The 12,032-nt window shown below is 35.8% G+C and overlaps 1 protein-coding gene across 7 annotated transcripts in view; it reads left to right on the top strand.

Moving 5' to 3' along the window:
- The window catches only part of LOC5574224 (coiled-coil domain-containing glutamate-rich protein 1), a 95,073-nt gene that overhangs the window by 53,138 nt on the left and 29,903 nt on the right, over positions 1 to 12,032 (top strand). For 6 of the 7 annotated variants that reach the window (XR_002501402.1, XR_002501400.1, XR_002501403.1 and 3 more), the window contains exon 3: positions 3,243 to 3,425. Coding sequence is in view for 1 of the 7 variants with exons in the window: in XM_001661224.3 (XP_001661274.3) it covers positions 3,243 to 3,425 (183 nt within the window). In the remaining 6 variants the exon portion in view is untranslated. Of the gene's footprint in view, positions 1 to 3,242; positions 3,426 to 12,032 lie in introns of those variants that run through there. The other variant, XM_021850425.1, reaches the window with a different exon arrangement.

Below are 12,032 nucleotides of genomic sequence, written 5' to 3'. Positions count from 1 at the left end.
AAGGAATTCGAAGCAATTCTATCGATTTCACGTTTGTCACGAGCGGAAAGCTTAGATTCACGTGATTTAGTCAAATCTGCGGGATTTTTCAAGTACGATAACACAACATGATAGGATCGACCAATAAGTCGTGCTATAACTCGGATCCCTATGTTTTCTCGACAAAATGCTTCAAATGGAATTTCTCTTTCTCTGAAAGAAATTTTCCCTTCAATAATGATAATGATAATGATCGATTGCTGAACAAATCACTTGAAACTTAAGAAAAACAATAATGGTCGTAAGTTAACTGGACACTGGATAAAATATTTTCACCATAACAAACAAGCAAACAGGAATTATTATCTGACAGTTCAGATTTATCGAGATGCTCTTACCAATACAAGCATAGTTCGGTATGGTGGGACAAAATTGCAATAATATTTTTCAATAAATGACATAAAAACGATGTGGTCTCAAGCCAACTGGACAGAGTGTAGGCATTGGTAATTTTCCTTGACACCGTTCAGTTACATTTTAATAAAAGAAAGCTCTGAGTGTTGCAATGGGAACGTAATGCAAAGAAAAAGTTGTTCTGAAGTTACACTATGCTGCATTAAAATTGCAATTCACCACGTGTTTCACTTTCCAGTGTATGTCAAACCCATTGTAAGGCTTCGTAAAATCCACACAAAAAATTTGAAATTCCAAGGAACTCCATGGGAACTATTGATAACTTCTCAATATATTCTAAGAACATTTTGAGATATTCTAGGGATCCTTATCTTAAGGTCATTGGCAGCATTGGAAGGCGTTATATCCTAAGAATCGCTAAAAATTGTGTTCAAGAACAATCTGATTTTTTTTTCCAAAATTCATGTGAACTTTTGCAAATCACTACCAATTTCTTGTTTTAAACGTTGCGGACTATTTGGGAGCCATTGGGAGACTCTCTGAACTCTTGTAATCCTCGAAAAAATCCGTCATGAGCACCTGATCATCATGAAAACTTCTCAGAATTACTTGAAAACCTCTTGAAAGCTCCTGTATTGCCCTCATAAGCTTTTGAGAACCAATCAGGAACGCCAAGTAATCCCCTGATCAATTTTTGGTAGCCCCCCAAAAACTTCACAAACCCATGATTTAAGTCTGTATTCATTTGGAAACCTCTACACAACTATCGGGAACTTTTTAAATTTGTTTTGGAATGTTTGTAAACTCTTGAGAATCGGAAAGCAAATCTTGAAATTGAAAACTCTGTTAATACTTCTGGATACAATTGCAAAAAATTCGGACCCTTGATGAACTCTGAAACCCCTCTTGGGATGTCTGTACATCACGTGGTAACTTCTCTGGAAAATTTTGGGAACCCCTTCTTCTCAGGAACTCTGAGAACCCTATGATGTTCTGGAAGATTCACTAGGAGCCCTTGAGAACCCTAAAAATTTCGTGGATAGATTGACCTTTTAAAATCCTCTAGATAGCCCTCAAGTGCCCATGCGAGTTTCTGGAAACCAATGGAGAACGTCAAAAATGTCAGGAAAGGTGCTTCGCAAACATATAATCAGTAAGTGAAAACCTCTGGAAACTTCTACGATTCCTTTGAGAACCCTGTGGAATTCTCTTTTTGAAGTCTTGTGAACTCTATAGAATTCTCGAGCATTTTTAGGAACTGCTTTGAATCTCCGCGAAATTTTTCAGAATCACAATACTGTATGCGAAACAGGCTTCAAACCTTAGATACTCATATCGACTACCTACACTTGGTTCAATCAGACTAAACACCGATCAACTTGACACCAAGAACGTGGTGGCAGCAGAATAATGCGCATAATTTTCCACTTTCCTTGACTGATGTTCTCGTTGAACGACTCAGGTACCAGTAGCTTGTTGTAAAACTTAAATCACCTTAAGTACACCTACACAATATAAAGGTGACTTCTTTTGTTTCTAGGAAAGTTGGTTTTCGTTTGCAATCTGGCGGAAGCATCACGTTTATGCAGCTTTTGCGCGAAATCATACTTTGCCTTTTGCAACCAGCATTAATTCAGATCTTTGGGAACAAATTCACCTACATTTCGGCTTTATATCTCAAATGACAGAATCATATTTCCGTGAAACTCGGAAGCTCCCAGTTTGACCATTTCTTCGAATCGTGATCGAACAAAAGCTTGTCCCCAAAAATTGAAATCAAAGTCAATTCAGCGGAATAGGATACGTTTGTTTGAACTAGACCGGCTCGCGAAAATGTCACTTCCGCCAGTACCAAACCGGGGGTTCCATTTCAGTGGGAAATCAACACGGATTGCAGCTTTTAGTCGGCGGTATTTATGTTTCCCGCCACTCTGCTCTGGCTGCCGGAGCTCGAAACCCGATTATGGCAATGGAGTGAAACTTCCTCTCATTCTCAGCACCCCGAAATGACACGTATTCGTTAATCCTATTGGTGGGAGTTTGCTGCTCGGTAGGGCGGAATGTCGGTTTCCAAGCGAATGGATCACTATTTAATATTTATGAATTGGATATTTCGGTGACAATGTAACCGCACTTAGGATCGGAAAACTGGCATTGGCGTAGATAGGATTTTTTTAGAGGGGGAAGAGATCTATTTTAACCAGAGTTGTCTCTTGGGCCATTCTTTAAATAGAATTTTACTAGTGCAGTGCAAAATGCTAGTGTCTCCAAGACCTCCAGAGACCTTGACGTGACTGTTCCACTGGTTTCTCAGAAATTCTTCTCAGTTTCTTCTAAAAATTGTTGGAATATTTCGAAAACAAAAATGTAAAAAAAATGTTGGATAATCATGTGAAATTTACTGAGGAATTTTAGATTAAACTTTTGGATTTTTCTTCCAAACTTTCAACAAAAACCTGCTTAATATATCTGAATAAGATTTGACGGAGCTGTATGAACTTCTAGAGAAAATATTACAACTTTTTCTTGAAGGAGTTCAGGACGGTAACTGAAATCATTATAAATGATTACCCCCATGCCTATCTCCCCCTGTTTCTACGCCAATGGAAACCAGTCAGCGCTGGGAACCTTTCCAGGAAATATATTATTCGCGGTGTGTTGCATTTTGCCTACGAAAACATTTGTATTGCAAGGGATTGGTTCTCCATTATTCTGGTTTCGTAAATGTGAACCACCTGTCAACTATTGGTTCCCCACACGTGTGTGTTCAATATATTCCCAATTGTAACTAGTGAGTGGCACTCTGTATTAAACTATGTTGTATTTTTTTCTCATTTCTCATCCCACAGGCCAACGTATCACCACAATCCAGCTGGATGGCGTCCAGTATTTCGTGAGCCGGATGAATCCCTACTCGCCGGAATTGAATTACTTCCTCGCCTACCAGTACTGCCGCTCGCTCGGTCTGCAGCTGGCCTCGTTCGAAACCAAGGAGAAGGTCGAATCCATGACACAGTACCTGACGAATGCCGGTGAGTGCAATATATGTAGTTTAGTAATGGGGGATATAATATGGGAGCCAAATCAAATTAGGGGTTGTCTGCACTTGTTTGCCATCCATCATCTGATTTACTGGCTGGAAGCTGCGATGTGACTATAATGTTTCATTTATGTGTCGGAATAAAAATGTATCTCTGTCTGTAGAGTGGATGTTGTTGTCAAGTTGGAATACTGCCAAAATTTTCTACGGAACTTCCTTCATTTTTTTTAAATGAAAGCTTCAGGAGATTTACAACAAACATACATGTAATTTCAATTTGATTGCTCATTTTTGTTTCATCACATAGCTGAAATTGAATCACGCTTGCTTTCAGCATATCGATAACAGGGGTTTGTAAACTTTGCACTGACAAAATCAATTGAGCGAAAAAGGACAAATACTGGAATAAGGACAAATATATTCTGAAGTTGAACTACTTTTGATTTTTTTTTTTTTTTTTTGGTGTTGGGATTTAAACCACTGCGACCATGAGTTTGATCTATTGTGGTATACCCCTATTTAATTTGCATTCTTTCAGGACGACGAATTACCATTTGGGGTAAATGCCGTTGACTGATGATGCGAAGTACTCCAATCCGGTATGATTCTTAGAATGAAACCAATAATCAGATTGGGATTTTCTAACCAAATTTCAAAAGGGCTTAAAATGCCCTTATTGAAATATTGTCTTCTACGTACATATAACGCTGGACAGTCACAGAGCAAATGTTTTGAGGTCTCTATTTCACAGTCACAAAACCGACAGACACCAGTTTGACATCGATTGATTTTATTCAAATGATATCTTGTCGGACAATGTCCTGTGAGAAGTCCAATAAGTATGCTTAAAGATTTTTTGTTGTTTGAAACTACTTTTGATAGTTTCTATCCTTTGTATTTTGTTGAAATTTTAAAGTTAACCGATTACATTTCTCTTTAAGAAATCCTTCAAGAGCTTCTGTAGAACTTTTCCTTTAGATTTTCCTGAATATGAAATACAAAATGAAAAAAACATTCTTAACAATAATCTTTGAAGGATTTCTTCAACAATTGCTTTAGTGCATGTATAGTTTCTCAAGCTGTGAGTCGCGATGCTCAGGGAGTGAAAAATATTTAATTTGTCTTATGATTAAAATAATGATTATTTTTCAATGAAATTCATAATTCGTTCAAAAAATGGAACATGATGATAGTAAGTCCTAATATTTCAAACTGTATGTTTAAAAGTATAGAACAATCTATATAAATAAAAATGGAATAGTGTTTGTATGTCACGAAATGGCTTACGAACGGGTCAGCGGATTTAGATGATTCTTTCTCCATTTTGTTCGTCAAGGGTTCCGACGTGTTTGTGTGTATAAAAATCCCAGGATATTCACCGGGAAAATTGAAAAAAAAAACGAACGCGAACGAAACTGTCATTTTATATGGGACGATCAAAAGCGTTTTTCAACAGCCTACCGTTTTGACTCATATTCCGAACACTTAAGCCCGACAGTGACTTCAAATGCATCTAATGCATAAACTGGCTGATATTTGTGAAAATTTTAATTTCTTCGCAAAGTCTAATTGTTAGCTGTTAGATGTACCGATAATAATGTTGATTTGATTAGTTTTAGTATTGATTTTACGTAAAAGTATGGAACAACATTTTGATTCAAATGCCGAACACTGTGCTCATTCTGTCTCATATTCCGAACACCTTGATTCAAATTCCGAACAGCCCGAATAAATCGTATTCAAATGAACGATTTCGCAAATAAATTTATCTAAGCTTGTTCTATTGGTCTCAAACTAGAGAATCATCGCTACTCCTGCGGTATAAATTATATTCGAGGCGTTTAAATTGAATTGCAAGTGACTGCCATTTCCATGTTATTTGGTGACATATTTCAGCGAAACATTTCAACCAAATCACCATACAAAACCCGAGTGTTCGGAATATGAGTCTGTTCGGAATTTGAGACAAAACGGTACCGTTTTGTCTCAAATTCCGAACAGACTCATATTCCGAACACTCGGTTTTTGTATGGCGATTTGGTTGAAATGTTTCGCTGAAATATGTCACCAAATAACAAGGAAATGGCAGTCAATTGCAATTCAATTTTAACGTCTCCAATATAATTTTTACCACGGGAGTAGTGGTGATTCTCTAGTTTGAGACCAGTAAAACAAGCTCAGATCAATTTATTTGCGAAATTATTTATTTGAATACGATTTAATCGTGCTGTTCGGAATTTGAATCAAGGTGTTCGGAATATGAGACAGAATAAACACAGTGTTCGGCATTTGAGTCAAAATGTTGTTCCATACTTTTACGTTAAAACAATACAAAAAATAATCAAATCAACATTATTATTGGTACACCCAACAGCTAACAGTTAGGCTTTACGAAGAAATTGAAATTTACACAAATATCAGCCATTTTATGCCAATCAGATGCATTTGAAGTCACCGTTGTCCTTGAGTGTTCGGAATATGAGTCAAAACGGTACTTGATGGCAAGACGAAGTTTGCCGGGACCACTAGTTATTAATAGTTTAAATCAATGATTATTTCTGACAAAGTAACAAATGGCTCGAAAGATTGAGAAAAGAACTAATATTTTTTCACATTTTCTCCTGGTGGATCACGTGAAATATGCCAGACTGTTAGGTGGGTCGCGTACCGTCGATGGGGGTGACAATGGGTCTAGGGGGTGAGATTGGGTCAAAACGGAAAAATATGATTTATGAATTATTTCAGGTTATAATGCTGATATTACTAGAATTAATAATTCATATGCTAGGGAACATATTATTACACATAATTCATCACAATATACATTTTAAGAAATAGTAGTTTTTGTTTACTATATCAATAAACTTGTATGTTGAAACTAGATAAAATTTACAACAATAAATTTCTTCTGTGCAAAGTATCACGCATATATTTTAACCTCTATCATTGTACTGGTAGAAGGTTGAAAGTCTTTTCATTACACTTCACACATATTTTCCGGAATCTGTTTGATTTGTCCATAAAACTTTCATTTTTTTTTTTGGTACGGTGTCTAAAACATTAAAAATGGGGGTGAGATTGGGTCAAGCAAGAACGATAGTAAATGAAATTACAAGTCCACCTTTTTGAAATTTTACGGTGCAGGGTGTTCTCTTTATCTATTAAGATGTGTTTATTCTTTCCAAATATAGCATCTCTGAAACATCAAACAAGTCTACTTGAGGATTCCATGCATTGAATAACAATGCGACGCAACAACAACTTCTCAAACCAGCAACTGTGTTTCGTGCGCAGCAACATCGTAAAGTTTTATCAAATGGATTGTTTTTTTTTAGAATTTAATTATTTATCAGTGGTTTCATATTATAGAAACATCTCACGGAGGAAGTACAAATGAGTTGGATCGCCGAAATACCGGGATTATGGCGTCAACATCTGCCTGAAATGTATTGATCGTGGAATGTCGCACCGAAATTTAACTATTTGCGAAGGTTTAATATAATCACTGTTTCAGTACACATTTGGGGAAACTGAATAGACTTTATGGCATAGGCAATGAGACTTTGAAGACAATTTGAGGAAAAAATCAAGAAAACTTATGTAAACTTGACGATGTTTTTTTCTCATAGCTCTTATTTTTTTTGTATAATCGTTCTTTTAAGTGGGTTTATCATACTTGTGAAACATCTTAGATATTTTTTTGTCTTCTTTGCATCGTATTTCATCAATATTTTTCAGCTGTGAATGGTTTTGTAATGATTTTCTCAAAAACAAGTTATTTCAATTACAGTGACCCAATGTCACCCCATCTATGGGGTTAGATTGGGTCATTTTTCATTCACTTGTGGTGCCGCTGTGAATAAATATTTTAACAAATTTTTTTTTTGAACAGTTGTTAATGTACCATCCAAGTACATACACACCAAATTTGAAGTTTATTGGAGTTAAATTGCGATAGTTATTCAATAAATAAATCGTACATATCACTTTTTGACCCATTCTCACCCCAACGACGGTACTCGAAAAAATTGGAAACTTATTTGCAGAAAATCCTCCAGAAATTTCTAAGGATATTTCATGAGAGAATTTTCCGGGAACTTCTCAAGTCATTTCTTAAAAGTTTCTTTATTTATTTCTAATAGATATTATCAAAGATGTCTTAAGGTATTCTTTTCGGGATTACTGCTATAACATTGTGTTGCATTTTTTCCGTTTGGTCAAATATCTTTTTATCCTTTTCTCTGCGACTATCATAAATAACTCTGTTATATTCCAACCGATTATCAACCTCACTTTAATTTCAGAGAGAGATAAAACTACCAACTCATATCAATAATAAATTATACATAAAACACTTATTCAAAATATATCTCCTTTAAACTCAAGGGAAACATGTCTCCAGATCCCGGGGACTTCCACCACGATAATCTGTTCATACTTCACCAGTAATTCGCAATTGAAATTTTGTAGAAATTATTTCATGGATCCCATAAGGATTTTTTCGAGAAATTCTTTCTGAAATTTCTTCAGAAGTTCCTCCATTAGAAAGGTTTGCTATTTAAAAAAAAAAACAAAGGATATGTTCTTGGCATGAAAATACTATGGAAATACAAACCAATGAGTCAAACGGATGACTCATTCATGATTTTCTGGCTGTTGAGTTGCGTGAGCTACAACTCAAGCGCGAAAAATATGAAGCATGAGAAAAGAGAACTTGAGATTTTCGCAACGCTGTGGTTAAGAATATTATCGGGTATTTCTTTATCAATTCTTCTAGGAATTTCCTTCAATATTTCTTTCTGTGAAGAAAAGATATTCATTTTCAGAGAAAAAAAAAACTAACATAACGCCATTACTTCAGGGGTTCTACCAGCAATTCATTTGTAGATTGTTTGAAAGATTCCTCAATGAAATTCTCTGAGATTTCATCCATGAACTCTTATTGAGGAGCCATCCGAAGAACATGTTGCGAATGTTTCTAACTACTTACCTGTTCGGAGAAACGTTCAACACGCTCACTGTCAATGGTAATCGAGGCGTCAATGAAAATTGAAAATTATTATATTTGAAGGGCTCAAACGTAAAAAGCTGTAAGTGACATTTTGGTCGGTTTTAAGTTGAGTTGAGTTGAGTAGGCTTGTTTTTTGACTCCCATACAATTTGTATTGAAGAACTTTTTCCAGAAAAGAAAAAACAAAAAGAGATCTCAAAGGAACCAAAAAGAGGTCGAAAAGAGACCAAACAGGAACCAAGAAAACAAAACAAAACCTAATAGAATCCAGGAGAAAGTGTTCGATTTTTCATAGTATCAGACATTTTTTTTAAGATCTAATATCATTTTAGAATACTTCTTTAGTAGAGCGTCCATCCCGGGATTTGACAAAAAATCCCGGGATTTGACGAATTTCGGGTTTTCTCGTTTCCCGGGATTCCCGAAATGTACGTAAAATTTGATGAAAACCTCTAAATTTCAATAAAAACCCATGATTTTTTTTCATCACTATTAGCCTTATTTGATACAATAGAGAAGCATCATAAAAAGAGAATAAACGAGTAATTATTTTCATGAAATAACCAATTTACCAAATAGAAGACCAAAGAGAATAGGGAATTTGAAAAATCCATAGCAACCCTGTAATTAGTCAAGCTAAGTTTTGATTTTTGTTCGGTTACTGCATCAGAATAAGAAAGTCTTATCTGAAATATGATTTGCTACAATTAACGCATTATCTTGGAAAGTTACATTATCTGTTTATCTCATTGGAAAAAAAAAGAAACATTGTATTGTTAAGTTTGTACTTCTATTTGAACCAAAATGCTAGTTTTAGTGAAAATTTGATAAATCCCGGGATCCCGGAATTTTCCGGGACAAGCTTAGATTTTTGTCCCGAGTCCCGGGTCGAGCAAAATGGTCGGGAAATGGACACTCTACTCTTGACATTACGACAAGTAGTCCTGTATGTGTTTTTTTCACGATTTTCTCTTTCATCAGAAATTTATTCAGGTGTTTGCCTAAGTGTTCAGGTATTACTTCAGGATTTATATAAGATTTCAACTAGGGATTTCTCTAAAGGTACATTCAGCAATCGCTTCAGAGACTCCTTCTAAGATTTTTACAGAAATTCCTCCAGTTCTTTTAGATATTAAATCAAATAAGTCTTTAGTTTTCCTTTTGTCAGAAATTCTTCCAGGAATGTCTCCAGGGAAATGCCAAGGATTTTCTTTTTCTGAATAATTAACCCGTGTGGTATTTTGAAAACATCCTAGAGTAACCTCTGATAAAACTTGGGTAAATTTTAAAGTAACCCTCAATGAACAAAGGTCGCCGAAATAACTTATGGACTCTTTATTTTTTCTTGAGAAAGTTTCAGAAGATTCCATTCCTTCGTAATGAATACATTTTCTTTCCCTACTCATTAGCAAGAAAATTGCCCATTCATCGAACGAAATTCACGCCGTAAATTTGCCTACTGGTGAACATCAAACAACCCTCTTATGATTTTTTTAAGGAAAAGTAGCTAATCTATCGTTTTGGCAGTCATGATGGCTTTGAAGCTCACAATTCCAAAGTAATAAAACAGTGAACCTAAGTAATGAAAAATGGCATTGTTAATATTTATTTGGAAAAGTATCACCATATGATTTTTCATACTGAAATCATGCTGATTCTTTCGAAGCTATGTCAAAACATAGCCAACGATACTCATTAAAAATCAACCAACTACATTCTACCATAAATTACTCCACATGGTGAACTCCTCCGTAGTGTCTTGAAATTCCCTCATGGATTCCATTGAGTATCCCGCAAAATTCGGCTAGAATCTTATCCACAGTAAACAAGATGGATTTTTCCAAAACTCTGCCAACAAGTCATTCATCTATTAGTTTCCCATAATCGTTTCAAATACCCCGTAGCTCCGATGCGAGCTCGTAGACTTTCCCATTTTCCAGCTTTTGCAAGATCACGGCCAGAACAGCTCTCGACTGTTGGATGACGGTGCCAAGCTCCAGGATTCAGGAGGAGCAGGGATTGAATCCTGAGAAAATTGAGTATTTCTCCCTTATCGCTCTCGGTAACAGTAATGATAAGCAACACATCATGAGAGCAATACATCTCTGCTTTAATCGGGGGGATAACAGTGCATGATAAACCCCACCTAAATAAGCTTCAAACTTAGGGGACTTGTTATCGGATGTTCGGAGATTGTTTATCATGCCAGTAAAATAAAATACCTAGGGAAAGTGTACCAGTTATGGCCATAGTTGTTCCCTATTTGGCCATATGTGACATTTTGATAACTTTCAAATTTTAAGTTTTTTTGAATGCTTTAACATCAAGATATATCTTAAATCTAACTACCACAAAACACAAAATTTGAGGACGTTAAAGTTATAATGCATGGCGAAATAGGGAACCACTATGTCCATAACTGGTACACTTACCCTACCTCTAAATCAACAAGATAAATAGCTTTGAGGCTCTCATTCGCTGCTGGTATTTATCAAGCTTGTTACAACTTGCGGAACATTGCCGAGCATGGACCGATACAGATGGTATGTTTTCTTCGCTTGCTTTGATAGTGCTTCGAAATCCAATGAGAACTTGGGGGATGCGGACTCTTATATTATTTTACTTATATTTAGGTCTTTTAAATTGAACACAATCTTTTCCTCGAGCGCTAACTTTCGTTCGTTCTCGCAGGAAACCTCATTCAAAGTGCACTCTGAAAATACTTCATACATCATTAATTCAATTCAGGCGAAAAACCAAATAAGCAGACTAAATCGGAACGTTTATGGCCGCATGTTAATTGGAAACATATTTGAAATAAGTTTAAAAGTTTTCTTTAAGAGTTGGCAGTCTTTTTATTATATAAATTAACATTTTTAGCGTGGCGAAATTATGACCGAACACTACAAGACAAGGTCGGATCATTTCCACAAAAAAAAATGTTTGAACGCAGCCTATCTGCTTGTTGATTTTAAGTTCGCATCCCCCAAATGAAAACGAGTTCTACATTGACTGCCCTAGAGTCAAAAATTAATTCTTTGACTAAGTTTTAGACGGTGTAAAAATACGACAAGTTGTAGAAGACACCAAAGTTCTGGGACTTAAAATAACAAAGTTATGATAAAAAATGTGTAAATCATTCACTTTGGTATCCTTGTTAGGGGACGGGAAACAGGTAGTCTTCGTGTAGCGGTCTAAGACTATATCATCCACGATTTCGTTCGAATGCTTATGTTCAATATATCTAGTGTCCTAAAATAAAGAGTTTACTTTCTTCAACTTTCAAAAAGATTCGTGGAGATCTTCTCTAAGATGTAAGAGAAATTCTTCAAAGAATATCGCTAGATATTTTTCAAACATGACTCTTTTAGAGAAACCCCAGGGATTTCTTTTAAAATACAATTGAGAATCACACAACTGATTCTTTCAGGAGTTCTCCCGAGCACTTCATAAGGAACCCGTAAAATGATTTTTTGAAGAACTTTTCCACGGAATCCTTTAGAAATGCTTTTTTCAGATATATTCTGCCGTTCTACGCATATTTGTCCCGCGGTCCATAAGGTTCACATAGAACATGGGACAAGTAGG

The sequence above is a fragment of the Aedes aegypti genome, chromosome 3, assembly GCF_002204515.2.
Source record: "Aedes aegypti strain LVP_AGWG chromosome 3, AaegL5.0 Primary Assembly, whole genome shotgun sequence".
In the NCBI taxonomy this organism is placed as follows: domain Eukaryota; kingdom Metazoa; phylum Arthropoda; class Insecta; order Diptera; family Culicidae; genus Aedes; species Aedes aegypti.
This window is presented reverse-complemented; position numbering and strand designations above follow the sequence as displayed.